At 42.2% G+C, this 27,890-nt stretch overlaps 1 protein-coding gene across 1 annotated transcript in view; it reads right to left on the reverse strand.

The window, feature by feature from the left end:
* The window catches only part of LOC124798806 (UPF0605 protein CG18335), a 59,914-nt gene extending 33,149 nt beyond the window's left edge, over positions 1-26,765 (reverse strand). Inside the window, exons 1-2 of the mRNA XM_047262336.1 lie at positions 26,722-26,765; positions 7,032-7,155 (exon numbers count right to left, since the gene is read on the reverse strand). Coding sequence (XP_047118292.1) covers positions 7,032-7,155; positions 26,722-26,765 — 168 coding nt within the window. The remainder of the gene's footprint in view (positions 1-7,031; positions 7,156-26,721) is intronic.
* Between the last annotated feature and the right edge of the window lie 1,125 nt (positions 26,766-27,890).

A 27,890-nucleotide genomic window follows, 5' to 3' on the forward strand; every position in this document is an offset into this window, starting at 1 on the left:
GTCAACTGTCGAAGCTGCGTTGGTAAAGTACCGGAACTTCAAGCGCTGATAGAAAGCACCGAAGCTGAAATCGTTATAGGTACAGAAAGCTGGCTGAAGCCAGAGATAAATTCTGCCGAAATTTTTACAAAGGTACAGACGGTGTTTAGAAAGGATAGACTGCATGCAACCGGTGGTGGAGTGTTCGTCGCTGTTAGTAGTAGTTTATCCTGTAGTGAAGTAGAAGTGGATAGTTCCTGTGAATTATTATGGGTGGAGGTTACACTCAACAACCGAGCTAGGTTGGTAATTGGCTCCTTTTACCGACCTCCCGACTCAGCAGCATTAGTGGCAGAACAACTGAGAGAAAATTTGGAATACATTTCACGTAAATTTTCTCAGCATGTTATAGTCTTAGGTGGAGATTTCAATTTACCAGATATAGACTGGGACACTCAGATGTTTAGGACGGGTGGTAGGGACAGAGCATCGAGTGACATTATACTGAGTGCACTATCCGAAAATTACCTCGAGCAATTAAACAGAGAACCGACTCGTGGAGATAACATCTTGGACCTACTGATAACAAACAGGCCGTTGCAGCATCCCTGAATATGGAAGTTAGTAGGAATATAAAAAAGGGTGGAAGGTTTATCTGTTTACCAAGAGCAATAGAAGGCTGATTTCGGACTACCTAACAGATCAAAACGAAAATTTCTGTTCCGAAACTGACAATGTTGAGTGTTTAAGGAAAAAGTTCAAGGCAATCGTAAAATGCGTTTTAGACAGGTACGTGCCGAGTAAAACTGTGAGGGACGGGAAAAACCCACCGTGGTACAACAACAAAGTTAGGAAACTACTGCGAAAGCAAAGAGAGCGTCACTCCAAGTTTAAACGCAGCCAAAACCTCTCAGACAAACAGAAGCTAAACGATGTCAAAGTTAGCGTAAGGAGGGCTATGCGTGAAGCGTTCAGTGAATTCGAAAGTAAAATTCTATGTACCGACTTGACAGAAAATCCTAGGAAGTTCTGGTCTTACGTTAAATCAGTAAGTGGCTCGAAACAGCATATCCAGACACTCCGGGATGATGATGGCATTGAAACAGAGGATGACACGCGTAAAGCTGAAATACTAAACACCTTTTTCCAAAGCTGTTTCACAAAGGAAGACCGCACTGCAGTTCCTTCTCTAAATCCTCGCACAAACGAAAAAATGGCTCACATCGAAATAAGTGTCCAAGGAATAGAAAAGCAACTGGAATCACTCAACAGAGGAAAGTCCGCTGGACCTGACGGGATACCAATTCGATTCTACACAGAGTACGCGAAAGAACTTGCCCCCCTTCTAACAGCCGTGTACCGCAAGTCTCTAGAGGAACGGAAGGTTCCAAATGATTGGAAAAGAGCACAGGTAGTCCCAGTCTTCAAGAAGGGTCGTCGAGCAGATGCGCAAAACTATAGACCTATATCTCTGACGTCGATCTGTTGTAGAATTTTAGAACATGTTTTTGCTCGAGTATCATGTCGTTTTTGGAAACCCAGAATCTACTATGTAGGAATCAACATGGATTCCGGAAACAGCGATCGTGTGAGACACAACTCGCTTTATTTGTTCATGAGACCCAGAAAATATTAGATACAGGCACCAGACTTCCGGAAGGCGTTCGATACAGTTCCGCACTGTCGCCTGATAAACAAAGTAAGAGCCTACGGAATATCAGACCAGCTGTGTGGCTGGATTGAAGAGTTTTTAGCGAACAGAACACAGCATGTTGTTGTCAATGGAGAGACGTCTACAGACGTTAAAGTAACCTCTGGCGTGCCACAGGGGAGTGTTATGGGACCATTGCTTTTCACAATATATATAAATGACCTAGTAGATAGTGTTGGAAGTCTCATGCGGCTTTTCACGGATGATGCTGTAGTATACAGAGAAGTTGCAGCATTAGAAAATTGTAGCGAAATGCAGGAAGATCTGCAGCGGATAGGCACTTGGTGCAGGGAGTGGCAACTGACCCTTAACATAGACAAATGCGAATACATAGAAAGAAGGATCCTTTATTGTACGAGTATATGATAGCGGAACAAACACTGGTAGCAGTAACTTCTGTAAAATATCTGGGAGTATGCGTGCGGAACGATTTGAAGTGGAATGATCATATAAAATTAATTGTTGGTAAGGCGGGTACCAGGTTGAGATTCATTGGGAGAGTCCTTAGAAAATGTAGTCCATCAACAAAGGAGGTGGCTAACAAAACACTCGTTCGACCTATACTTGAGTATTGCTCATCAGTGTGGGATCCGTACCAGATCGGGTTGACGGAGGAGATAGAGAAGATCCAAAGAAGAGCTGCACGTTTCGTCACAGGGTTATTTGGTAACCGTAATAGCGTTACGGAGATGTTTAACAAACTCAATTGGCAGACTCTGCAAGAGAGGCGCTCTGCATCGCGGTGTAGCTTGCTCGCCGGGTTTCGAGAGGGTGCGTTTCTGCATGAGGTATCGAATATATTGCTTCCCCCTACTTATACCTCCCGAGGAGATCACGAATGTAATATTAGAGAGATTCGAGCGCGCACGGAGGCTTTCAGACAGTCGTTCTTCCCGCGAACCATACGCGACTGGAACAGGAAAGGGAGGTAATGACAGTGGCACGTAAAGTGCCCTCTGTGGTGTCACCGCCAGACACCACACTTGCTAGGTGGTAGCTTAAATCGGCCGCGGTCCATTTAGTACATGTCGGACCCGCGTGTCGCCACTGTGTGATCGCAGACCGAGCGCCACCACAAGCCAGGTCTCGAGATACGGAAGAGCACTCGCCCAGTTGTACGACGACATTGCTAGCGACTACACTGACGAAGCCTTTCTCTCATTTTGCCGAGAGCCAGTTAGAATAGCCTCCAGCTAAGTCCATGGCTATGACCTAGCAAGGCGCCATTAACCGTATCTGAAGATAGTCTTATTTGTATTATCAAGAGCGATGTACCACAAGGATGGAATAAAGTTAAGTATTCGAGGAGCTGCATACTTTTCTTATTAGAATTCACTACTTATCCTGTTCCAGAATTCACGCCCGTCTGCGTTAGATAGCGTGCATTTCGGCCTCCTCTATCTACAAGGTGTTGGCACATTTGCCAACACATCACCCTCCGCCTCACACCGTTGGGTGGCTTGCGGAGAATAAATGTAGATGTAGAAGTACACTGATAAGCCAAGATATTGTGACCGTCTCTTTAACCTTTGGAGCGGAATACGGTAAAGATTCTGCGTGGCATTGTTCCGACTAGTTCTTGATAGGTTTCCGGAGCTATGTGGCTCCTGATGTCCACGCAATGTTCAGGTTCCGTCGGGTTGAGATCAGGCGAATTTTATGGCCAACACATCAACGACAGTTCACTATCATCTCTTCAAGCCACTGCAGCATGATTTTGGTCTTGTGACATGGACGGATATTCTGATGGAAGATGGCATCACAGTCGGGGAAACATATCGTGCATGAAGAGATGCAGGCTGTCCAAATAAGGTTTATGTTACACTCATGTGTCGTAGTGCTTTCGATTACAACACGCTTTCCGTGAATTCCTAGGTGAATGTTCTCCATTCTATAATACTGCCGCCTCCAGGCTGTGACTGTAGCATGGTACACGTTTGGACTAGACGTCTGCCAGGACGACTGCGTGTGCTCAGCCGACCATCGTACTAGTGTACGAAAAAAACAGCGAATCAGCTGGCCAGGTGAAACGGATCGATTGATCTACAGTCCATTCTCTGTGAGTCAGTGCCGACTGCAATCGTTACTGACGGTGCAGTTGGATCAACATCGAAACACGTGGGAGTAGTCGGCTGCAAAACCCCTTCTTTATCGATGTGTGCTGAACGATGAGCTCTGAAACACTGCAGCCTGCTCCAGCATTGTCCTCTGTCGTCAGATCTGCCGCAGCTTGCCGCCTGTCCTGCTTTAAAGAGTGGGAGCGTCCCCGAGATCCACGTTCTCTGATGAGCCGCTGACGTGCTACACCTTGTCGCCCACTCGTGGTTTTACCACGCTTCTACGGCTTTCCATAGTAGTAATCCATTAAATTACAGGTAACCCACTAAATTACAGGCCCACATCGTTAGCTCGATATGCAGCAGGATTTTGGAACATATATTGTGTTTAAACATTATGAATTACCTCGAAGAAAACTGTATATTGACACACATTCAACTTGGGTTTAGAAAACATCGTTCCTGTGAAACACAACTAGTTCTTTACTCGCATGAAGTGCTGAGTGCTATTGACAAGGGATTTCAGATCGATTCCGTATTTCTGGATTTCCGGAAGTCTTTAGGCACAGTACCACACAGCGGCTTGTATTTAAATTGCGTGCTTATGGAATATCGTCTCAGTTATGTGACTGGATTTGTGATTTCCTGCCAGAGAGGTCTAAGTTCGTAGTAATTGACGGAAAGTCATTGAGTAAAATACAAGTGATTCCTGGCGTTCCCCAGGGTAGTGTTATAGGCGCTTTGCTGTTCCTTATCTATATAAACGATTTGGGAGACAATCTGAGCAGCCGTCTTCGGTTGTTTGCAGGTGACGCTGTCGTTTATCGACTAATAAAGTCATCAGAAGGTCAAAACAAATTTCAAAACGATTTAGAAAAGATATCTGAATGGTGCGAAAAGTGGCAGTTGACCCTAAATAACAAAAAGTGCCAGGTCATCCACATGAGTGTTGAAAGGAATTCGTTAAACTTCGGTTACACGATACTCCAGTCTAATTCAAAAGCTGTAAATTCAACCAAATACCTAGGTATTACAATTACGAACAACTTAAACTGGAAGGAACACGTAGAAAATGTTGCGGGGAAGGCTAACCAAAGACTGCGTTTTATTGGCAGGACACTTAGAAAATGTAACAGACCTACTATGGAGACTGTCTATACTACGCTTGTCCGTCCTCTTTTAGAATACTTCTGCGATTTGTGGGATCCTTACCAGATAGGACTGGCGGAGTACATCAGGAAAGTTCAAAGAAGGGTAACACGTTTTGTATTATCACGTAACATGGGATAGAGTGTCACAGAAATGATACAGTATTTGGGCTGGACGTCATTAATAGAAAGGCGTTTTTTGTTGCGACGGAACCCTCTCACGAAATTCCAATCACCAACTTTCTCCTCCGAATGCGAAAATAATTTCTTGACATGGACTTACATAGGGAGCAACGATCACCACGATAAAATAAGGGAAATCAGAGCTCGTACGGAAAGATATAGGAGTTCGATCTTTCGGAGCGCTATACGAGGTTGGAATAGCCAGGCACTTAAATGTGATTTGCAGAGTATCCATGCAAATGCAGATGTAGATGATAACGACGGGGGGAGACAATTTGCCGACCAGCTTCGACGTCTCCAAGGTGCACGTTTCCTGACTCCAGGCCATATCAGTTTACCTTATCTCAAAGCTGCTTATGTCTGTGGATTTCCCCATTTGCGTTACACATCGTCACTGGAATGAGTACCCGTTCGTCTCTGCTACCCTTAAGTTCGAGAGGACTTGAATAAGTAAAGCAACATACTTTTTTTTCCTGAAAGCAGGTTGCTTTCATTCATGATTCCAATACACCATATCATTCTCCACTCTTCGGCTACAAAACACTATTATTCAACATGATCTCCGATTAGTGCGACGACCTTATGTCACCTTACTGGGACGGCCTGTGTGTCCACATGGTACCGCCCTACTGGTCGACGTCAGAGACAACGTCTTGCTCCATCAAGTAACCTCCCCATCATCCACGTACTGATTCTCACGGAGTGCATCCTTCACAGGCCCAAATAGATGAAAGTCGGAAAGTGCGAGATCTGCGCTGTATGGTGGATGAGAATGAACAGTCCAATGACGTTTTGTGAGTTTCTTTAGGTTGCGGAGATTTGCGTGAGGCCTTGCGTTATCATGCGGAAGGAGAAGTTCGTTTGTATTTTTGTGGCGACGAACACGCTGAAGTCGTTTCTTCAGTTTCCTGAGGGTGGCACAGTACACTTCTCGGATGGTCGTTGCACCTTGAGGGACTATATCAAACAGAATAATCCCTTCAGAGACCCGGAAGGCCGTCGCCATGGCATCACCGACTGAGGGTGCGGTGTTGAAAGTTTTCTTCATAGTTGAGCTGGTGTGACACCACTCCATGGATTGCCGGTTTGTTTTTCGGTTCGAAGTGATGTTTCATCGCGTGTGACAATGCTTGACAAAGCCTCATAACGCGCAAGCAACTCCACGCAGATGGTACTCCGTTGCTCCTTATGATCTTTGGTTAAGGGGTGAGGAACCGAGCGAGCATGCGCCTCTGAGTAGGGCAACGCAGCGAAGCGTTTGGTTATGATCCGTCGATCACCTTGAATGAGAGTGTCCGCACGTTCCAAAACTGCAGTATTGACGGCTGCGTGCGGCAGGGCGGCCCGCACGAGATCGGAGAGGTTCGCGCGACCTTGTTGTGATGATGGTATACGCATTGCTCAACGACTCGCCGTGCTTTTGTTCACTGCTAGGTCTTCGTAGACATTCTGCAAGTGCGTATGAATATCCGCGCTGCTCTGGTTTCCGCTAAAAGAAATCCAGTGGCTGTTCTGTGCTTGGAACGCACCTCCGTTACAGGTCCCTTTGTGATAGCTACGTATAGCGCCTCCACCTATCAGAACTTCATTGAACTTTAGGGGCTGAAGCGGGAATATTCAACGGTGTCCCCCAACAAATTCAGCATCTTTTCCAGCTGGAAATGGAAGAGAGAAAAATGTGTTGAAAAATGTGTTGGTGTACTTATTTAACCCCCATCGTACTTTCCTTGAAGAGTCGCGTGCTTGCAACGGCACCAAGAGGTACTGCATCTTCCGGTAGACAACAGTCGTAACGTCTCAGCCCAAGTGTATGTATTATGTATTGTTGTTTTAAAACGTTTTCTGCGGGCCTAAGTATCTCCACAATATGGATCTATGGAACTAAAAGTACATCTGATATAATGAGAGAACTACTTGTTCTCAGACTGGGGGTGGCATGGACGCTGTACTGACCTGATAGGGCGGTCCCTTGATGGGCGCCAGTACGGTGAGCGCCTTCCCCACGAGAAGCAGGTGAGTCGCGTGTCCCTTCGTGCGGCCCAGAACGTACTTGAGGCCCGGCGTGTGACCAGTGTACCTGCGCACCGGATCCACGTTTTAGTCACCACTTTCATTTATAATGGAGTTTCTACACCCAATGATCTGATGATAAAAATGTGGATAAAAATAAACTAGGGAAGTTTGTGGTGTTTGGAGATCAAAGATGTAGACGATAACATTTATAGAGATTTAAGTACAGCAGTCCCAATAACACCATCAGAATTAAGAACAACATCAAAAGACACGAAAAATAGAAGAGCTTGTGGTCTAGACCACGAACTGCTAAAATATAGGGGAATGTTTTCTTAACCACGGTTCTTAGACTTAATAAACGACCACTGGAAGAAGTGCAGCACACCATATGCATGACATACGAATTGATTAATATCTTCATTTAAAAAAGATGAAAGAAAAAATTGCGCAACACAACAACACGATTAGCCTGCTTAACTCCATTTATCTGCCCGTGTACGACAGTGGACGTAGCCATTGTGTTCCACAAAACGGCGAACTAAAATGCAATTTTACAGGAGGTCATATCTCGCGTTCTGTTGTTCACAGAGATAGGTCAAGTGTTTTGGACAGCGCTTGGCCTAGCGACCACTTGTGTACCTATCGGAAAAACATTCATATTGTAGCTATCTTACAGTACAGGGTCAGAATTTAGACATTAAACACTTCCTACGCCCAAGAAAACTAAGAAAATGGGTATGGTCTATGGTCGGCCTTAGGCTGTTTATGAAAGCACCATTTGTTTATGGGCGATTCCTGAGAAAACCCCGATAAAACATGATTTTTGGGCACGAAAAGTACCGATTATGGGGAGGACCACTTCTATAATTTCTATTCAGGGATAATCGTCGAAATATTTACAATATATTCTTACGATTACATTCACGGTGAAATTCGAAACTTTCTTCGATTTATCCGTTACCGAAATCCAGAAGTTCAAATGTACCGTACTTATGCAAAAAAATAGAAGCGCAAAAGCCAATTCTTAGCCAGTTTTGCACAGTGGGCAGCATTGTTTAGGGAACTAACAATAGCAAATAGTTCAAAGTTTGACCGTACATTCTTTAGGCATTCATTTAGAAAAGCCATATTTTCAAACAATCTGTATCCGTTATCGAGATATACCCAAAAAAACATTGTGTTTGCATTCCAAAAGTACCAGTTGTGGGGACGGCCATTTCCATAATTTCTACTCATGGCAAATCGTCGAAGCTATTACCACATATTCTTAAGCTCATGTTCTAGGAGAATCTTGAAACTTTTCTCGATTCATTATTCATTACCGAGATGCAGAGGTTCAAAGTTACCGTACTTATGCACATAAAATATGCACGTATTATCCGGTGTGAGGCGTAAATGCAGTTTTAACTGACATACTGAACAGGTGGCAAAGGTACAAGGTTCATCGCAAGGGTTACGAGACCGCCAAACTACGTTTTCAGTCAGCATATTTTCACCAATAGTACCTCATGACGCGCTGTCCCTGTATAATGTGCACTACATAGTGGAACTGCAATGACAAAAAGTGGGGTGAAAACGGTCTTAACACGCCTCAAAAGGACTTAAAATGGCTGCCAAACTTATGTAAAACTGGAAAGAGAGAAAATTCAAAAAAATATTTCAAATAACTTTTTACTCTTTTTAGATACAAATCATAGGCCGGGTATTTTCGACGAACTGCGATCGATAAGCAAAGTATACAGAAAAATTGTAAACAAACAATTTTGTGTTAACCTTATATTATGAGTATTATTTGTCGTTTATATCTGTAACAATGTACAAGTGTTTCGGAGTATATAAATAAACTGTGAAAACTTCACTGATCTGTAGAATTTGTTTTATATAGGTAGCACACCCTGCAGCAACAGGATAAACAAGGGAATCAGCGGGAAAATGCTCTTTTCGGAGCACGAAAAAGGCAGATATGTTCCTGTTTGCAAGACTCTGCCAAAATGCTGGGAACCAGTTCCCACAATCCTCATTCCCCCTTCCTCACAAATATTTGGGCAGGCTGTAATATTCATTTTCTGAAAGAGAGTAGCAAACAGAGAGGGACGGTGAAAGTGAAACGAGACAGCGCCAGAGGGAAAGCAAGGGAGAGGAGAAAGTGATGGAGGGAAAGTGAAATCGGCAGAAAAAGACTTAGAGCGTTGGTAAGACAACAGCAGTGGCAGACAAGATACAGAGGAGATATTGATGATCAGTGAGAGACAGGGGAAATAAAAGGAAAAGAGAGTTGGATGGAGACAGAATTAACATTAGCAAAAGGGAGAGGAGACTGTGGAAATGACGAGACGTATGTCATATGTCGTCCACATTATTTAACATATACAATTACCATATCGTTAAAGGATGGAAAACAGAGGTCTGGGATAAATATAAATCATGGTACAGCAGTAGTTGTTTAGTTGCTTGTGGATAATCCTACATTCATACAGGAATGAGAGGATGATCTTTAAAGATATGTATACTGAGCTGATTAAATTACCAAAGAATATAACACAAAATTTCGGCAGAGGAAAGTGTTCCCTGTAATAGAACTTTTCCTATTCCACTTTCAAATTATGGCTTTCTTTATAGATACTGCCGTTCAAAAAATGGTTCAAATGGCTCTGAGCACTGTGGAACTTAACTGCTGAGGTCATCAGTCCCCTAGAACTTAGAACTACTTAAACCTAGCTAACCTAAGGACGTCACACACATCCAAGCCCGTAGCAGAATTCGTAATTCGGACCTGCAACCGTAGCGGTCGAGTGGTTCCAGACTGAAGCGCCTAGAACCGCTCAGCCACCTCGGCCGGCGATATTGCCTTCTTTCTCCAAAATTAGAGTAAGTTGTCAGGAGAAGGAAGTTTTTTCCCCGTGTGAAAAACTGTTTCAAGGTGCAACATGGACTTGTACCTAGGAACTAGCATTTTGGCTCTGAGCACTATGGGACTTAACATCTGAGGTCGTCAGTCCCCTAGAACTTAGAACTACTTAAACCTAACTAACCTAAAGACATCACACACATCCATGCCCGAGGCAGGATTCGAACCTGCGACCGTAGCAGTCGCGCGGCTCCGGACTGAGCGCCTAGAACCGCTAGACCACCGCGGCCGGCAACTAGCATTTTATTTACGTTTAAAAGGCTTACAATTGAGAAAAATCTTGTCAGTACTGTATTTGGTTGTCTATGTTACATCATTTACCTTCTGTATGCCAATAATCAGTGAAGGAAACCAATCTGAGATTAAATATTATACAGTAGCAGTTAAAAAGTGCAAGCTTTTTGTAATAGAAGCTACTGTTTCTATTTCAAAGGTGGGGACAGTTGGTGAGACATCCAAGGAACTCAATTTGCAAGTACCAAATGTTCCATGGTAGGAGACCATAAATTTCAAGATAGAGGGTGGTGCATGACTGACCAAGTATAGCTTAAATGTCCTCATGTTATTTTACTAGTTTTCAAAAAATACAGAATTTTACTCACCCTAAATCTCTGTTAATGAATAATTAACAGTATCCTCCAAACATATTTAATATATTATACAGCACCTAAATATGTGAAACCTGTAATGTTTACAAACGCTCCACAAAAAACAACCTCATACACTACAACAATAAAAACTGTAGAAAACAGCGGAAATTGTTTATATACGTTCTTTCTTGTGATTCTAGAAACAGTCACTAGATTAAAATACAGACTAGGAAACATTAAGTGTTCTTAAGTACATTAAACTGCGTTCGCTTCACTGTCCCATACCCAAGACTAGAGTAATGGCATTTTGGGCGAAATACCCAATCCGTTCAAAACCAAAAGAAAACCCGTAGAGCTATATTCTCACTTCTGTTTTCTAGGAGCAGATATAAGATACAATAAAAATAGTGATAGAGAAACTAAAACTCACTGTTTTGAAACATATGAGGTACTGCAAACTGAAGATTGAATAACAATGCTAGAATTAATATATTAGTGTGATACTTGGGCACGTACACAGACAGAAATGAGTAGGATACATAGAGCATAAATGAATACGCACCGGAGACATAAGAACAAAATTTAATGTTCACTTTTGGAGAAAGAGTGAACAATTACGAAGAAAACGAACAAACATATGAACAGAATAAATGAAGATAACTGCCAAAATAGGTAAGCCTTTATAAGTCACAACGAAGGAGAGATTCTGGAAGACGTAGGGAAATATGGGAACAAGTACGACTGTGAGCTTAGAACGGGCATTACTACCTAAACGGTGGTCTGCGGAGGAAGAAGGATTCCATGAGGCGTATCTTGTTCGCGCACGCATTGGTGTTCATTGCGAAGTTTTGGTATGCATGCTTATTGCGTCTTGATGAAAACATTTATATTTCTTCTCAATCACTGCGTATGTTGTCCTAAGCGATAGCATCAATATTTTGTTAACATAATCAGTAACTGTTAAAATAAAAGCTACGCTCCGAAACAGCTCTGAGCTGAAAAAACGTTTTTACGTTGACAGTTGTCACTATGTTACTTTTATTACAGTCGTAACTCTATTGCACGTTTGTAAAAAATGTAAAATGATTTTTGTGAGTTCGACCTCCGTTCTGCAGAGGTATCTGACCTACCATGAGTAATACCGCAGTGTAAGTAAGTATCGTATCTCAGTTTCGTACATATTCGTTCGTATTTTAAACACGAAAAAAGTAGTCGGAGGTTTAAGTGCTACTCAGTAATACACGAAACATTATAGGACTTGTAAATCGGGTCCAGTGGTTGTACATTCACGAGCACGGAGCAGAGTGTTTCTCGGCCATTGTCATGCGGTAATTGACAGTCGCGTGTGTGGGCGCGTAGTAGTAGTAGTAGCTTTATTCATACGTAGACCTCTTTTTACAAGGATATAGTACATGTGAAAGTATTTACATGTATAGACCAATTTATAATGTATGGATTACTTTTTTTACAAATAACTATTAATAATGTAATGCCACACTGTTGACTCATATCTCACTATCAGCCACTGCACACACTATACACACATTGTTTCATAACACTTCACTCACTACACACACCAACACACACACACTGGTGATCTCTGCGCCGTTTTCTGTACCACAACTTCCCATTTGCTATCCTGAAAAACTGAGCTAGCATCCCTCTATAATGAGTGACATGTTGAGCTCAAAAAGAGGAAGAGGTGCATAGCTTGGGGGTAAGTTTCTCCAGAAAAGGAAAAAAGAAGGAAAAAACAAATTGTGAAGGTATTATGTGGAATGTTGGATGTTTTATAATCTTTATTGTTATTTATTTGTATAACATTTTTTTTACCAAACCCCTACTCCGTTTTATCTAAGTAATCCTTCACTGTATAAAATCTATGGCATAGCAGGTACTTTTAGCTGCCTTTTTAATGTATTTATGCCGTTTGTTTTATCTATTTCGATAATTTATTGTACAGTTTTATACCTTGGTAGGAAATGCTGTGTCGAGTTTTATGTTTATTTTTTCTTGGTAAATGTAAGTTGAGTCTAGCTCTTGTTCCATGGTTATGTACAGAACTGTTTGTGCAGTAATTATCAATGTTATTTTTGATGTGTACAAGTGATTGGTAAATGTATTCACACGGAGCAGTTAAAATCCCCAGTGTTGTGAACAGATCTCTACAATTAGCTCGACTACCATTTTTGGTTATGATTCTTATGCCACTTTTTTGGAGTTTGAAAATGGTTTCCATATTTTGTGCCTTTGTTCCCCAAAAAAGAATGCCATAGCTAAGAACTTAATGTACATATGAATAGTCTGTAACTAAAAAACACTGCATGTTACACACTGATGATAGGATTCTAAGGGCATAACATGCTGATGACATTCTGTTTGCAAGTACCTTTGTTTGTTTGTGTGTGTGTGTGTGTGTGTGTGTGTGTGTGTGTGTGTGTGTGCATGCATGCATGGATAGATGGTGGGTCGCTTTGTTTGTGTTTTTTGTGTTTTCATTTCTGATCTATTTACCTTACTTCAAGCGACAGCAGGCTGCCTGTGGACAAAATACCGCTTCTCAACCACTGAACTGCATGATTCACAATTTTAATATAAGAAATTTAAGAAGGTGAAGTAAATGATATTTAGAAACTATGATGGTGATTAGTGTTCATTCTCTTCATTATAGGGATGGTTTGAAGGGGTCACACGTAAGTAGCATAGGTGCAGGAGATGAGTGGTATGACATCAGGGCAAAGAAAGGATGTGTTGGAGGTTTCATTCAGGATATGGTAGGGTTGATTACGAGTAAGGAGTAAGGGAGAGGATGATATACGCTCACGGAAAAAAGTCTCAGCACCAGGAAGGTGTTGTGCAACGTAAAGACAGTTGCAGTTGGTATGCGTGTTTCTACATCTGAAAGATGGTGTCTATTCAGATTTCGCGCCAGTCGGATAAGAGTGGAGCTAGTGTCGCCGCTGGTAGGATACAAATCAGGTATGATTTAAATACACGCTGTAATGGTACTGAGAGTTAGTTACCTTTGAGATTGGACGTGGGGAGTTGATGTTAGTCAAGATTGCCTTTAAGGCGAGAAAGACACCGTTATGAACACCTTACTGACTACGAATGAGATCGTGTAATAGGACTACGAGAAACTGGACGTTCCTCTTCCGATACTGCAGAAAAACTTGACAGTAATGTAGCCACTGCACATGTTTGCTGGCAGCGGTTGTCAGGATAACGTTAGGTCGCAATAAGGTCGGGTTCCGGGTGGTCACGTGGCGCTACCGACGGGAAAGACCATCGTGTTTGGCGTATGGCTCTAAAACATCGTACTGCATCTGTAGCAGCAGTCTGGAGAGTAGTTGGCACCACAGTGACACAACGAAATGTTGCAAATCGGTCACTTTAAGGACAGCTCCGAGCCAGACGATTTCTACCGTGCATTCCACTGATCCCAAATCACCCCCATTTGCAACTTCATTGCTGTCAAGCGAGAGATAATTGAAGGGCAGGATAGAGCTCTGTTGTGTTTTATGATGTAATCTGGTTCTGTCTCGGTGCCAGTGAGTGCCAGGAGGCCAGGTGAGGACTTGCAACCAAGCTGTCTCTGTGCTAGACACACTGGACCTATATCTGGAGTTACGTTCTGGGATGCGATTTCGTATGACAACAGGAGCACTCTCGTGGTTATCCAATGCACCCTGACGGTAAAACTGGACCACAGTCTGGACCTGTTGTGCTGCCATTCATGAACAGCTGTCCGCAGCTCGTGGTCTCGCGGTCGCGTTCTCGCTTTCCGAGCACGGTCTCCCGGGTTCGATTCCCGGCGGGGTCAGGGATTCTCTCGTGGCAAGATTGGACTGAGCAAAGTTTGGGACTTTGTACGGGCGCTGATGACCTCGCAGCTGAGAGCCCCACAAACGAAACGTCATCATCGTCATCATGAACAGCATTCTACCAGGTGTTACCCAGCCGGCTAACGCTCAGGTAGATACACAGCTGTCGTGACGCAAAATGGTCTACACAGTGTCGACAGCTCGATCGCCAGACTTGTCTCCAAACGACCACATAAGGGACATCATCGGACGACATCATCCACGAACAGCACTAACTGTCCCCGCATACACCGCCGAAGTGCTACATGCATGAAACTGCATCCCACAGACTAACATCCGGCTCCTGTACAAACAGTGTATGCATGTTTGCATTCTTGCATTCAAGATTCTGGAGGTTACACTAGTTACTAATGTACCAACATTTCACATTGGCAATGACTTATCTAGCGTTGATCTTAACCTGTTACCTCCCAGTGTTAATCACGTGTACATGTTATCTAGATGAATGTACTCCCGGAATTTGTCCCTATGTTGTTTTCTGGCGCTGCGATTTTTTTTCGTGATTGTATTTAACGAATGAATTCATAGTCTGGGAAAGGAACACAGATGGACCCAGTGAGTTTCGATGGATAAGGGCGGCAAGGAATGGAAAGGTACCGTCGTTTCAAACATCCGTCATGAACTTGATGTCGTCATGGATGCCACTGAGATGTACCAACGGCATTCTTTGGAAAAAAAAGGGACATAAAACTGCACTCAGCGAGACCCCTATCATCATGAAAGCTAATGACTTTTACTATAGCGCAATTAAAATATCTACAGAAGTCAAAAGCGCTAGTCAAGTCACTAACAAATACGATTTTTGTAGCACAGCACAATGTGCAATCTGATCATCTTCAGGCAAAAGCGGGCGCGTCATATTAGAAGCCAAAGACTGTGTTGCAGAAACACAGTCAAGTCACATTATCATGACCACGGCCTATATTCGACGTCAGATTGCAGTAACCACTCAGACTGCAGGTGGCAGCACCGGCAGTGGAGCCTATATAAGCCTATCCTGCACGGCGTCACACAGCCGGCAGTGTATGTGCGTGGGTCCAGGAGCACCAGGTTGGGTTTACCGTACTCCACTCGCCACCAGACTCCCGGATTTAAATCCAATCGAGAATGTGTGGGACCCCGTCGCTCGAGATGTTTGCGTCATGGATCCATGACCGCGAAACCTAGCGCAGCTGGCGATAGCACTGGACTTGGCATGCTCCACATGCATGTCGGTACCTTGCACAACCTAACTGAATCCTTCTTGCACGACTCGCAGTGCTCCGCCCTGCAGTAGGTGGTTATTCAGGCTTCTGATAAGTCGTCTCATTAATGTGACTCGACGTTGTATATCTACTGACTAGTGGGTACGCCTCAGCTGTACCACGACCTTATACGGACTTGACCTGTAACCTCACTGCTGTCAGTTATCACTCCACAGTGACCGAGGAGTACTCGGGTGGCATCTTTTGTATGTACAACAATTTGACCCAGATGGGGTCACGATGGATGGAGGGAAGTAGAAATAGGAGGAACCCTCCCGGCACTTGTCTCAGATGATTTGGGGAAATCATGTAAAATCTAAATTTTTATGGTGAGACGGGGATATGAACTTCCGTCCTCCCGAACGTGAGTCCAGTGAGCTAACGACTGACCCACATAACTTGGTTGGGCGCTCGAGAAGATTTTTTTATTCAGTCACATAGGTGCAAGACCACGTATTCATACAATAGCCAATTTTTCTGTTGTCTTATAATTATAGAAATACTGGACAAACGTTGGCAGTGGTCTAGGCTCTTTGAAATTGGTAACTGATGACTCAAACGAACAACATTATTTCTTATACGTCAAAGTGATCGCACGGAGGTCATCTCCCTAACCGTGGCCGTGCGGTTCTAGGCGCTACAGTCTGGAGCCGAGCGACGCTACGGTCGCAGGTTCGAATCCTGCCTCGGGCATGGATGTGTGTGATGTCCTTCGGTTAGTTAGGTTTAAGTAGTTCTAAGTCTAGGGGACTGATGACCACAGCAGGTAAGTCCCATAGTACTAAGAACCATTTGAGCCATTTTGAACCATCTCCCTAACCGCACTAAGAAAAGCAGCATTTGCACAGTGACATTTAGTTAAATTCGAAGTAGCTCCAGGTTTCATGCACGGAATCGATGATGCATTGAGTATTGTGATCTCTCGAGTGGAAGAATCTTAAGTCTGAGATCGGATGCTATCTCTATAGATTTATGATTTACAGCAGTATCAGGTGTCGTTGATGTGAAGTGTTTCATCCAATGGACCCTCAACGTCCTGCGCTGTGTCTTTTCTTAACGAAACAGTATCTTGTTTTCTTGGAAGACTTACCGTTATTCTTCAACTGTATTTACACGCATTAGGAGGTCTGAAATTCGTCAAAGAGTGTTAGACTGTTTAGCTGCTTAGGACTCGATATTCATCATCTGATAACAGCTTATATTTTCAGCTACTTAATATCCTCCCCCCTTTCCACCCCCCTTTCCCCCACGGCCCGGATAGAATCCTACTTAGGATGGATCCTTATATAGGCGAAACTGTGGCCATGCCACTTACTTTCAGATAGGTGAACTATACGTTCTTTAGCCAGTGATTCTGAGCCGTGAGCTGAGTATCATGTGAGACCTTAAAGTAAAATGAAAAGGTCAGCGATTATCAACTAATAATATACCGTCATCAGTCTAAATTTATTTATTTTATAATTTTATATAATTTTTATAATTCCAGAGATGCAGTTCCGTTTTCAAGGACTGTAAGAACATAACTGGTGTTACGTCTCTTTTCGATTTTGCGCCTATCAGTAACAGAACGACACAGTTAGTAGATTTAACGAGATAAAGTATACCACACGCAGGATTAATGAGAGAAAACTAGAGAAGTGAGAGAAATAAAGTCTCATAACGTATTACCTTCAATGGACCGCATAACATTCCTCTTCTGCACCGGTGAAAAAATTCCATATTTGCACTTACATTCTGAAACTATTTAACATGAACTTGAAAGCACCACGTAACTTAAATGGCGCATATTTCACCTACGTTACACAGATGTAATGCACTATTGCATTTACTACTATTTCCATTTAAACAACAGACGAAATTAAAGAGGAAATAAAACAATACGTAGGTGAATATGATATTGGGGTGGAACTCGCTTAATTGGTTATATGACGGAATATAATTAATTAATAATGCCTAGTCTAGAAGTTACAGTCACGAACAGCCCAAAGCCTAATGTTTATTAATGACGTAAAGGTGTCTTGTCAGTCAGAAAGAGGTATGTATGTGTTAAAGAATTAGTCGGCTCGATTAGCGACAGCGATACAACATTCAACAGACCACGATTTAGAAACGGACTAGTACTCACCTATGCACGGATTGTTATGAAACTTAACGGTAGAAATGCTACAAACATGATTGCACGTGCCGAAAAACTATGGATTCTATACGAAATGCACTCCCCTTATATAAAAAAGAAATATATTAATAGAGTAATATACACATTACAACTGCAACTTGGTACGGTTACACACAGGAACGAACACGAAAATATAATAACATTATTTATGATAAAGTGGCAGAAACAACGGAAAAGTAGAAGAAATACTTTCCAGAAATCTGCTGAAGCTTGAAACACGACGATATCCGTCAACATTTCACGATCATATGCAGAAATGCCAGCCTCGAATCATAAACACAACAGGTATCCACTCTGAGAAGGACTAAATCTGTCTGTAGCAGAATGGTCTCAGTCAAAACATTAGGCACAAGTTATCGCAACAAGCAATGGATCATACTGTAAGTGCGGTTACAAAAACTGCAAAATTCAGAATAAAATACTTCTCAGAAAGAGTAATATTGACTCATAAGGCCACTTCGGAATTAAAACTGTAGGATGTCACAGTTAAAGAGAGAAAAAAATTGCAGCAATATTAGTCAAAAACTGAAAGAAAATATAGACATAATATTGACTCATAAGGCCAATCCGGAATTAAAACTGTAGGATGTCACAGTTAAAGATAGAAAAAAATATCAGCAATATTAGTCAAAAACTGAAAGAAAATATAGACATAACTATCAAATTTGTTAAAGAAAATGACACTGTCATAAAGAAGGTAGATAACTGTACAAACAACAGTGAAGATCTTTGTCAGAAATACCACCAAAGAAATTAGGAGAGACCCCATAGTGTGTTTCAAAATTCAAGAAACTAAAAATAAAACAATGCTGAAACCACAAGCCCAACCCAAGTCCTCAACGAAGGTGCCCCGTCACGGCTGTAGCTAACTCTAGAAAAAGCCCAGCATTACAGCTAAAGAAGAAACTGTTCAACATTCTAAAGTAGACAAGCACCACTGAAAGCAACACTTCTATCAAGGACAATAGAGAATTCACGCAGGCGGTCAAGGACTTGCAGGTACACAGTGAATTGTAAATTTGTGCACTAGTGTCGCAATCAAACCAACATTAGACATCGTTAAGAAAAATTTAAATAAGCTAATTGCAACAACATAAGTTCTCATGGAGTTCCTTGAACTTGTAGTGAACAATAATTACTTTCAGTTCAACAACTAATTTTACCAACAGCCAGGTGGACTCGTCACGGGATCAGGTCTCACTGGCTTGTTAGCTGACATCAGTATTGATAATTTAGGTAACCAGGTTCTTTGTCTAGTCAGCAATAGTTAGTAAAATAATTAACTGTTACGGATATGTTGGTGGGTTAATCACAACTGTCCAGTGCAACAAAACTGAAGTAGGATAGCTGTGTAAGCTATTCATCAGTTCCACCCCAACACAAAATTCACTATCCAACGTGAGGTACACAGCACATTAAATTTCTTATACTTAACTGTTTGCATAAAAAACAACAGACACGTCTTCACCACATGGAGAAAGAAAATAGCTACAGATACAAACTGTTCACAGCAGTTCCTTCCTTCTAGCTACTCACAAAATAGAAGCATATAGATGATTAATAGGGCAGTGAGTATACCAATGGCACAGTATGATCTTGGTTATGAAATTGCATTAAACAAACAAATAGCCACTAGTACTTGCTACTCATCATTCACAATAAAATTTATCACCTCTTTAATCACATGACAAAGGAAGAAAGTGGAAAGGTAACAAAACACTTGTTACCGACAATACCAAAACCATAAAATTTTCCTGTATTTCAGTCACTGGAAGAGCTTATTATAAAGTTGCTAACCGAGAAGTTACATTCACGGACAGTCCTCCATGTCTGTTAATAATATACACTCATGCTCATAAATTAAGAATAATGCTGATACATGGTGAAACAACGCTCTGGTCGGTGGTTTGCGGCTTTAAATCACCTAGGGGTATGACCATGCGGTGCATTTGACCTGCGGTCGTCGCACGGTGACGCTGGCAGCAGTCCACATACGCAGAGGTGTGTTGGTGCATGTCAGAGTACGGTGCAGCGAGTAAGTGTGCAGACGTTTTCAGACGTGCCAATGGTGACTGTGTTGAAAATACCTCCATGAACGCATATTGATGACGTTATGAGGGGTAGAATACTAGGGTGACTGGAGGCTGGTCAAACACAGCAGGTCGTAGCACGGGCCCTCCGTGTGCCGCAAAGTGAGATCTCAAGATTATGGCAACGATTCCAGCAGACAGGAAACGTGTCCAACCGCGATAGTACGGGACGTACACAGTGTACAGCACCACAAGACGACCAATATCTCACCATCAGTGCCCGCAGACGGCCACGGAGTACTGCAGCCAGCCTTGCTCTGGACCTTAACGCAGCCACTGGAAAAGTTGTCTCCAGACACACAGTCTACAGACGGCTGAACAGACATGGTTTATTCGCCGGGAGACCTGCAAGGTGCATTCCACTGACCCCTGGTCACAGGAGAGCCCGTAAAGCCTGGTGTCAGGAACACAGATATGGTCATTGGAACAGTGGTCCCAGGTCATGTTCACGGACGAGCCCAGGTATAGTCTGAACAGCGATTCTCACCGGGTTTTCATCTGGCGTGAACCAGATACCAACCCCTTAATGTCCTTGAATGGGACCTGTATGGATATCGTGGTTTGATGGTGTGGGGTGAGATTATGATTGGTGCACGTACATCCCTGCATGTCTGTGACGGAGGAACTGTAACAGGTCATTTGTATCGGGACGTCATTTGGAACCAGTATGTTCGCCTTTTCAGGGGTTAAGTGGGTCCCACCTTCCTCCTGATGGATGATAACGTACGGCCACACCGAGCTGCCATCGTGGAGGAGTACTTTGAAGCAGAAGATATCAGGCGAATGGAGTGGCCTGCCTGTTCAAATGGTTCAAATGGCTCTGAGCACTATGGGACTCAACTGCTGAGGTCATTAGTCCCCTAGAACTTAGAACTAGTTAAACATAACGAACGTAAGGACATCACAAACATCCATGCCCGATGCAGGATTCGAACCTGCGACCGTAGCGGTCTTGCTGTTCCAGACTGCAGCGCCTTTAACCGCACGGCCACTTCGGCCGGCTGGCCTGCCTGTCCTCCAGACCTAAACCCCATCGAGCACGTCTGGGATGCTCCCGGTCGACGTATCGCTGCACGTCTTCAAACCCCTGCGACACTTCAGGAGCACCGACAGGCTCTGGTGCAAGAATGGGAGGCTATTCCCCAGCAGCTGCTCGACCACCTGATCCAGAGTATGCCAACCCGTTGTGCGGCCTTTTAACGAAATCGGTCGTAATGAATGGGATTGATTTGAAATTTCGTTAAAGAAGAATAATAAAATTTATCTGTTGTTTTTAAGTTAATTTTCTTTCGTGCGAACTTTGTTGTAGAACCACTCTCTTATTTTCGTGTGGTAATAAAAAATTTTTACTTACTTAATTATTACGTACATTTAAAGAAAAAATAATATTTACGTGAACTCATATGAACTGGTTAAGAATATTAGGTTGAGAATTGGGTCCTTTAAATCATTCGGCCTTGGCATACACTTTCCTGATGCAGTGGATTTTTTGTTAAATATTTTTACTGAATTTTATCCCGGCACTAGCCATAGAACACAAGATTACCTCTATTAGCAGAAAATGTTTTAATTATTGCCAAGCCGACATTTATCACTGCTCAAACCTACTTCATTACACATTTAAGATATTTTGAAAGAACCAAACTGTTTAAATTTCAATGTTAACTAACATTAGCTATCCGCCTACGAATGCACAAACGTATAATTAATTCAAATTTTATCAGCCACAGGATCACTGAAAAAGAAGAACAATTTCTTAATTCACCATTGATTTTTATGCATCTGTTCCCGATTTACGGGTTTGCTATTGTTGGTCGCGGCACAGCCCAGCAACACCGCTAAAAAATGCTGAAAAATTCTTAAAGAAATTTTATAGATGACGTGGGCAAGCTAATTTACATAAATAATTCACACTTTTGATAAACTCTAATATATTTAGATCAAACAACAATACAACTCACATTAATTCGTAACGCATCGTCTAATGGCGGCTAAGTCCAGACAGAGACAAAAGAAGTCTACCCATTCGTAAAAAACTCTTTCACAGTGTCCTACCGCAATGACTTCTGAACAGAGAAGACCAAAGAATACATAATGCATTGTGCTTAAATAGTATTGCTGACTATTAACATTTCTTTGCAAATTGACGATATTATTCTCTTCTGGCAACATATCTCTGCTATCGCAAATACTGACACATTTTACAATCACATAATAAATACAGAAAAAATTCCTATCCTAAATACAGACAAATATTACAACAAAAAATATAAGGGGAATAACAAATGTCTTTTACACCACATTCAGTAATATTTTTGTTCAATAATTACGATATATACAACTTGCCCAGAGCGGCGTATATGGTACAAATAAACTCCTTTTTTTTTTTTTTTTTTTTTAATAACGTGAGTTTGCCAGGGAACGTTACAGCCTGTGTACGTGTGCATGGTGATCATATCCCATATTGATGTCGGGGTATATGCGCAGGAAACAGTGGCGTTTTGTAGCACATGTGTTTCGGGACGGTTTTCTCAACTTATCACCAATACCGTGGACTTACGGATCTGTGTCGTGTGTGTTCCCTATGTGCTTATGCTATTAGGGCCAGTTTTGTGTAGTGCCACGCTGTGCGGCACCACATTCTGCAATTATCCTTAATTTATTAGCATGAGTGTAAAATGAAAAGAAATGAACATTTTTGTACGCTTTGTCAGAGAGCTTTAAGTTAATCCTAACTCTGCCGGCATGAAAGACTAGTTTACAACCCTAGCGTACAAAGAGCCGTTTCAAGTCAATCAGTAGTTAGCAATCTGAAGTCCTCTGTTGATAACCTTGATGGAAATGTTTCAAGGCTTCCGCTATCCAGTACCTACTGTGACACGTGGCTCAGCCATTAGGTCCAAGGAGGGACGTATTTGCAGGCTGTAGGGGCTATAATCTAGGCACAGGTACTTCTCTTCGACTAGGAGAAGCAGCGTTCATGCGATTCTTCAAGGCCTCTTGAGTATTCCCGTCATACGTTGTGACTTTATATCCATTGTGCACAGTGTATTTCCGTTCTTCTCATTTCTGGCTGCACTGTGTCCGCTGTTTGCGCTTAAAGAACGATTAACCGTCTACAGCCTGTCTTTTCCGATCAGTGTTGTCTGTAACTCTTTTTCAGTCATGAGCCCAGCTAATATAACCAAGAACAGACGCTAAACGGTATTACTTGCATAGCCCCTTCTGTTAAGAGATGACTTGTACACGAAGAGTCCGTATGATAGGGGAAAGTGGTGCCTCTGAAAAACGCTGATGAAAATATAGGTAGACCAGATAACTTATGAAGAAAGACTTTTGAGACAAATAAATCTGGAAACATTTTTAGGTATCAAGGAGTAGCTAAACTGGCAGTAGAGGGAAGTGTAAGTGGAAAAAATAGCAGAAAGATAACAAGACTTGGTTACAACCAAGCACTGTCGAGTGGATCTAGTTGTGTAGAAAACAAGAGTCTTACAAGAGGATGGAATGTGAGAACTGTGTTCATATTAGCCCTTATACGCTGTAATTGGTTCAAATGGTTGAAATGGCTCTGAGCACTATGGGACTCAACTTCTGAGGTCATTAGTCCCCTAGAATTTAGAACTACTTAAACCTAACTAACCTAAGGACATCACAAACATCCATGCCCGAGGCAGGATTCGAACCTGCGACCGTAGCGGTCTTGCGATTCCAGATGCCAGCGCCTTTAACCGCTCGGCCACTCGGCCGGCTATAGGCTGTAATTATTCAGTATTCAAATTAGTAAATGCTTCTCTCGTAAAACACATGAAGCGACTGGAAATAGAAGAAACCCTAATACTGGCACTATGGAGAGATCACTCTAACAGCACCTCACACTGTCTGTCGTAGTTTCGATGTGGATATAATGGGTGTCCATAATTAAAATTCCAGTTCCAAAACCCTGTAAAAGTGTACCACTGCTCAGAATGATGTAAAAGTGGAGCAGCGTATTATTGCCGTAGGGGTAGACGTCATGAAAAGGAAAAAAAAGGAAAACAGTAAAAGAAAGAATTAAACGAAAATTTTACCAAAAAACGGCGATGTAACCATCTTAGCATAAACGGGTCAGGGAGGCAGCTACATATGACAGATGAATCGCAATACGATGGCAATGGTTTGAGTTGCACATTACACCATTAGTAATGTTCATTGTGCTCGGCTGCACAAGATTAGCTGTCTACGGTTGTGGCACTGTAACGTTCGTAAGCCCATTCATTTCGGCAATATCTTACCACAGCGGGTGGTAAAAGGGCAGTTTTTAATTGTTCTGAGGCCACAAACCACATAGGAAGCAAAATGACGTCGGTTTTTAATTGCCCCTTGGCCAAAAATTGCATAAAAACCAAAATGACATTGGTTATTAATTGTATCTGTGGCCAAGAACCGAAAAAACAAAATGACATCGGTGTTTTGTTGTTGTTAAGACTAGCACAAGACATGTTCTATACTCTGTCCACCGTTCTATGTCACCAGCTGAAATCAAGAAATAGAGTTTTCCACAACAGATCATAGTGTCTCGCGGGTCACGTTCAGAACTCGTTGCATAATGTGTACCTTTAATTCAGCTACGGTCGTAAATGGAGCACTGAACACATCTTTCAGATAACCCTGCGGCCAGAAGTCACACAGATTAAGATCAGGTGGTCTGCATGATCAGGCTGAAAGGAAATGGCGGCTGATAATTCTGGAATTCCCGAAATAGCTCTGAAGCAGCTGCTTCACTGGCTGTGCAATGTGCAGAGAAGCTCACTCTTGCTTAAAAATGCTCACCTCCCCGTAAAAATATGGTCCTACTATAAAAGATGCCGTCGACTCGCACCACACAGTCACCTTTAGGGAATGGGGTGGTACCAGATGACAAGCGAGCGGATTTTCCGTTGCCCATCATCTGCAATTCGGCGTACTGACATATCCTTGGAGACGGAAATGGGCTTCGTCTGTCCGCAGATTGTTCCATGGCCTTTCATTGTCCACTAACACGGAAGCAAGAAATTACATCTCAGCAGGAAGCAACTCCTGAACACGGGTGATTTCTTATGGATAGCAGTGAAGGGTGTTTCATACGCTTTTTTGCACCGTGCTCGCAGGAATGTCAAACTTTCGGTCAGTTCGCGTCATGTTTGCACACCACCGTTCGACCCTTCTTGCAGTGCTGTGGCAACATCTTCGATAGACGTCGGACTGTTCTCCTCCCTCTGCCACATTGCACTTCTAAAGAACTTGTCTTTTCGAATTCAGTAATCATTTTCTCCAGACCCTTCGTAGACATCGGACCAGTGCCCTTTTTCATACTCCTGAGTGTTCGAAACTTCTGCAGAGCTACTGACGCATAGTCACCGTTCTTGTAAAAAGCTTCATATGCGCCACATGATCCTTCATGAAGACATACATGTTGGGCGTCAGAGGCGCTAACTAAGGAACAGCCGTGTGCCGCACGTTTCTTAGCATTCATGTTCTGCCGCTTACAGCGCCATCTACCAGCGTTTTGAAACTGGAAGTTTAATAATTGACGTCCTGTATAAATAACTTGGTGAGCTGGATGTTTTGCGGACATTGTGTGAGATACGAGGTCCACCACACAAATTAAAACAGGTTAAGAATGTTGAAAGGTCATCGCCCTTCATATTATTGACCAATTCATGACACACGCCGTCTAGGTATGTTTTAACAATTTCCAATACTAGTTCTTTTGGACGTCATCTTTTACATCCACGTTAAGTACATCCAGAGATTTAATGGAGCAATTACAGTCGATGACGGTGCAGTTAAGTACGTCTGGAAACACAAGCTGTGTAGACCAAATATTCCCAAGATGGTCCGTTCTTACGAAACAAGCCGTAATAATCTTTTTCATCTCCTCGTAAGTTCCGACGGCCACAGTAATATGCTCCACAGTGTGCTTCGCTTCCCTTCCTATATAACAGTGTGGAAATTTATTGTAATGAATGGTGGACAATTATGAGAGGTGGCCAATCGACTGTCCGAACTGATTCCAAACGGGTGTCTATGTTTTTGTGAGTCCCGACAATGCACAATGCAATGTTTACGCTACTAGCTCCATTTGCACGTGCCGTCCGTCGTTTACTAGCTTGAATGACATGAAAATTATGCTTACTGTTTCTAAATTCGTCAAATTTCACACTCCGTGTAATCACAGCTTAAATCACACCAAATGTGCTTCTACTTTCCAACTAAGGGTACCGAATGCAGCTCACTGTCACGGAGGTACTATGATGCCAACTACAGTCTATAATAAATCATAAACATTACGGTAAATCACGATTTATAGACATTTGAAATAGTATAGATATATAGATATTTTTATTTATATCGTGTTTCGTACTAGTAGGACACTACGCTCTTCTGTCACACTTCTCCATTACGACGAAACACTATGCCGACGGGGAACTTACTACTATGTTGTGCTCACTTTTACAGTTTGGTAGTTTTCTCGGGTGTACAATGAAGACATGAGTAGTACCGAAATCCCAGAATCATATTATTATTCCGTACTGTTTAGTTCTGGTGCTAAAGGAAAATACTTTAAAAAGCGTTATAAATAAGAGTTTACCGTAGATTTACTTCAAGTTTATGTCGTATCCTGGGCAAGAAAACATTTTGCTGTATTACTTAAAATCTAAAGTAACACGAACCTCGACACAAAGGAAAATGAATAATTAGTAATCGTTTACTCACCCAGGTAAATGGTGCGGCTCGGCTGTGGCCACCAACTCGGTCATTTTAATGAGTAATTTAGGAGCTTTCCGAAAAGGTCACAGGAATTTGAATGGAGACGTATCTAGGCAACGAACGAACATTGTTGGCGGTATTAAGCATTGCACTTGATTTTTTTTCAAGGACGAAATAAATACGTCTCGGCACTTAGTAGAATTATTATCGTAGATACATTGTTTTACGTCAGTTTTAGTAAATACGGATTTACTTAGGTGAAAATACAGTTTAGGTTAATTTCTGTTTATAACACGTCGTAGTTGGATGCTTTCTGAACCTAGCAGTGTCAGTGGGATACGTGTGTTTAGTATAATTATGCAGCAGAATCAAAGGTTTGAAGCATTTTGTATTGGTACCCACATTAATGAAAGTATATCTATACGGTATCTATTGAATTTTGTATTAGAAGGAAAAAAGCGCCGATATTGCAGACCGTTGCATCTGAGCCATGTATTGCTAGACTGTAAGATGCGGATCAGCAAAACCGAAGCGCAGGAGGCCGTAAGAGCAAAAATTTGTCTTACAGGATTACAAGAAGAAAACAATCACTTACAAAAGTCACGAAAACTAAGTTTGGCATGCCCTTTACCTGCAACAATTAAATGTTTAAGATTGAAATGAACGATTAGTCGCACAAAATTTAAATACGTAGAAAATGATCCACTCACAGAGAAAGCAGACCAATGTTTTGTAATAAATCTTCATTAATTGTAGGTCACATGATATCAACAGAAAGCCTGTAATAAACCCGTGTGAGTAATAAGCATTTCATGATTAAAGTGTATGCCCCCAAGAATTGTGTACCTCAAAATTTATTTCTATTTTGGTTACTCATTACTAATATTACTGTCAACTTTGAAACCACAGGCATAGTTCTTAAAAATACGTAGAAATTGCCGGTTCACAGGTTTCACTTACAAATCTCGAAAGTTTAGTAGCCTACAGATTTGCCTCATTTGATGAACCTTCTTTGATTTTCTTTTGTTCTCAGTTAGGAGACTGGTCGGCAGCTATTCTTGTCCTTCATTTTTTTGTCTTTTGTAAGTCTCTTCAGTTCAGAGCATGTTATAAGTTTCGTATCTTGTTTTATTTGCATGATTTAGTCATGGATCTTTCTTGCGCGTTCTTCCCAC

The sequence above is a fragment of the Schistocerca piceifrons genome, chromosome 5, assembly GCF_021461385.2.
Source record: "Schistocerca piceifrons isolate TAMUIC-IGC-003096 chromosome 5, iqSchPice1.1, whole genome shotgun sequence".
Taxonomy (NCBI): Eukaryota; Metazoa; Arthropoda; class Insecta; order Orthoptera; family Acrididae; genus Schistocerca; species Schistocerca piceifrons.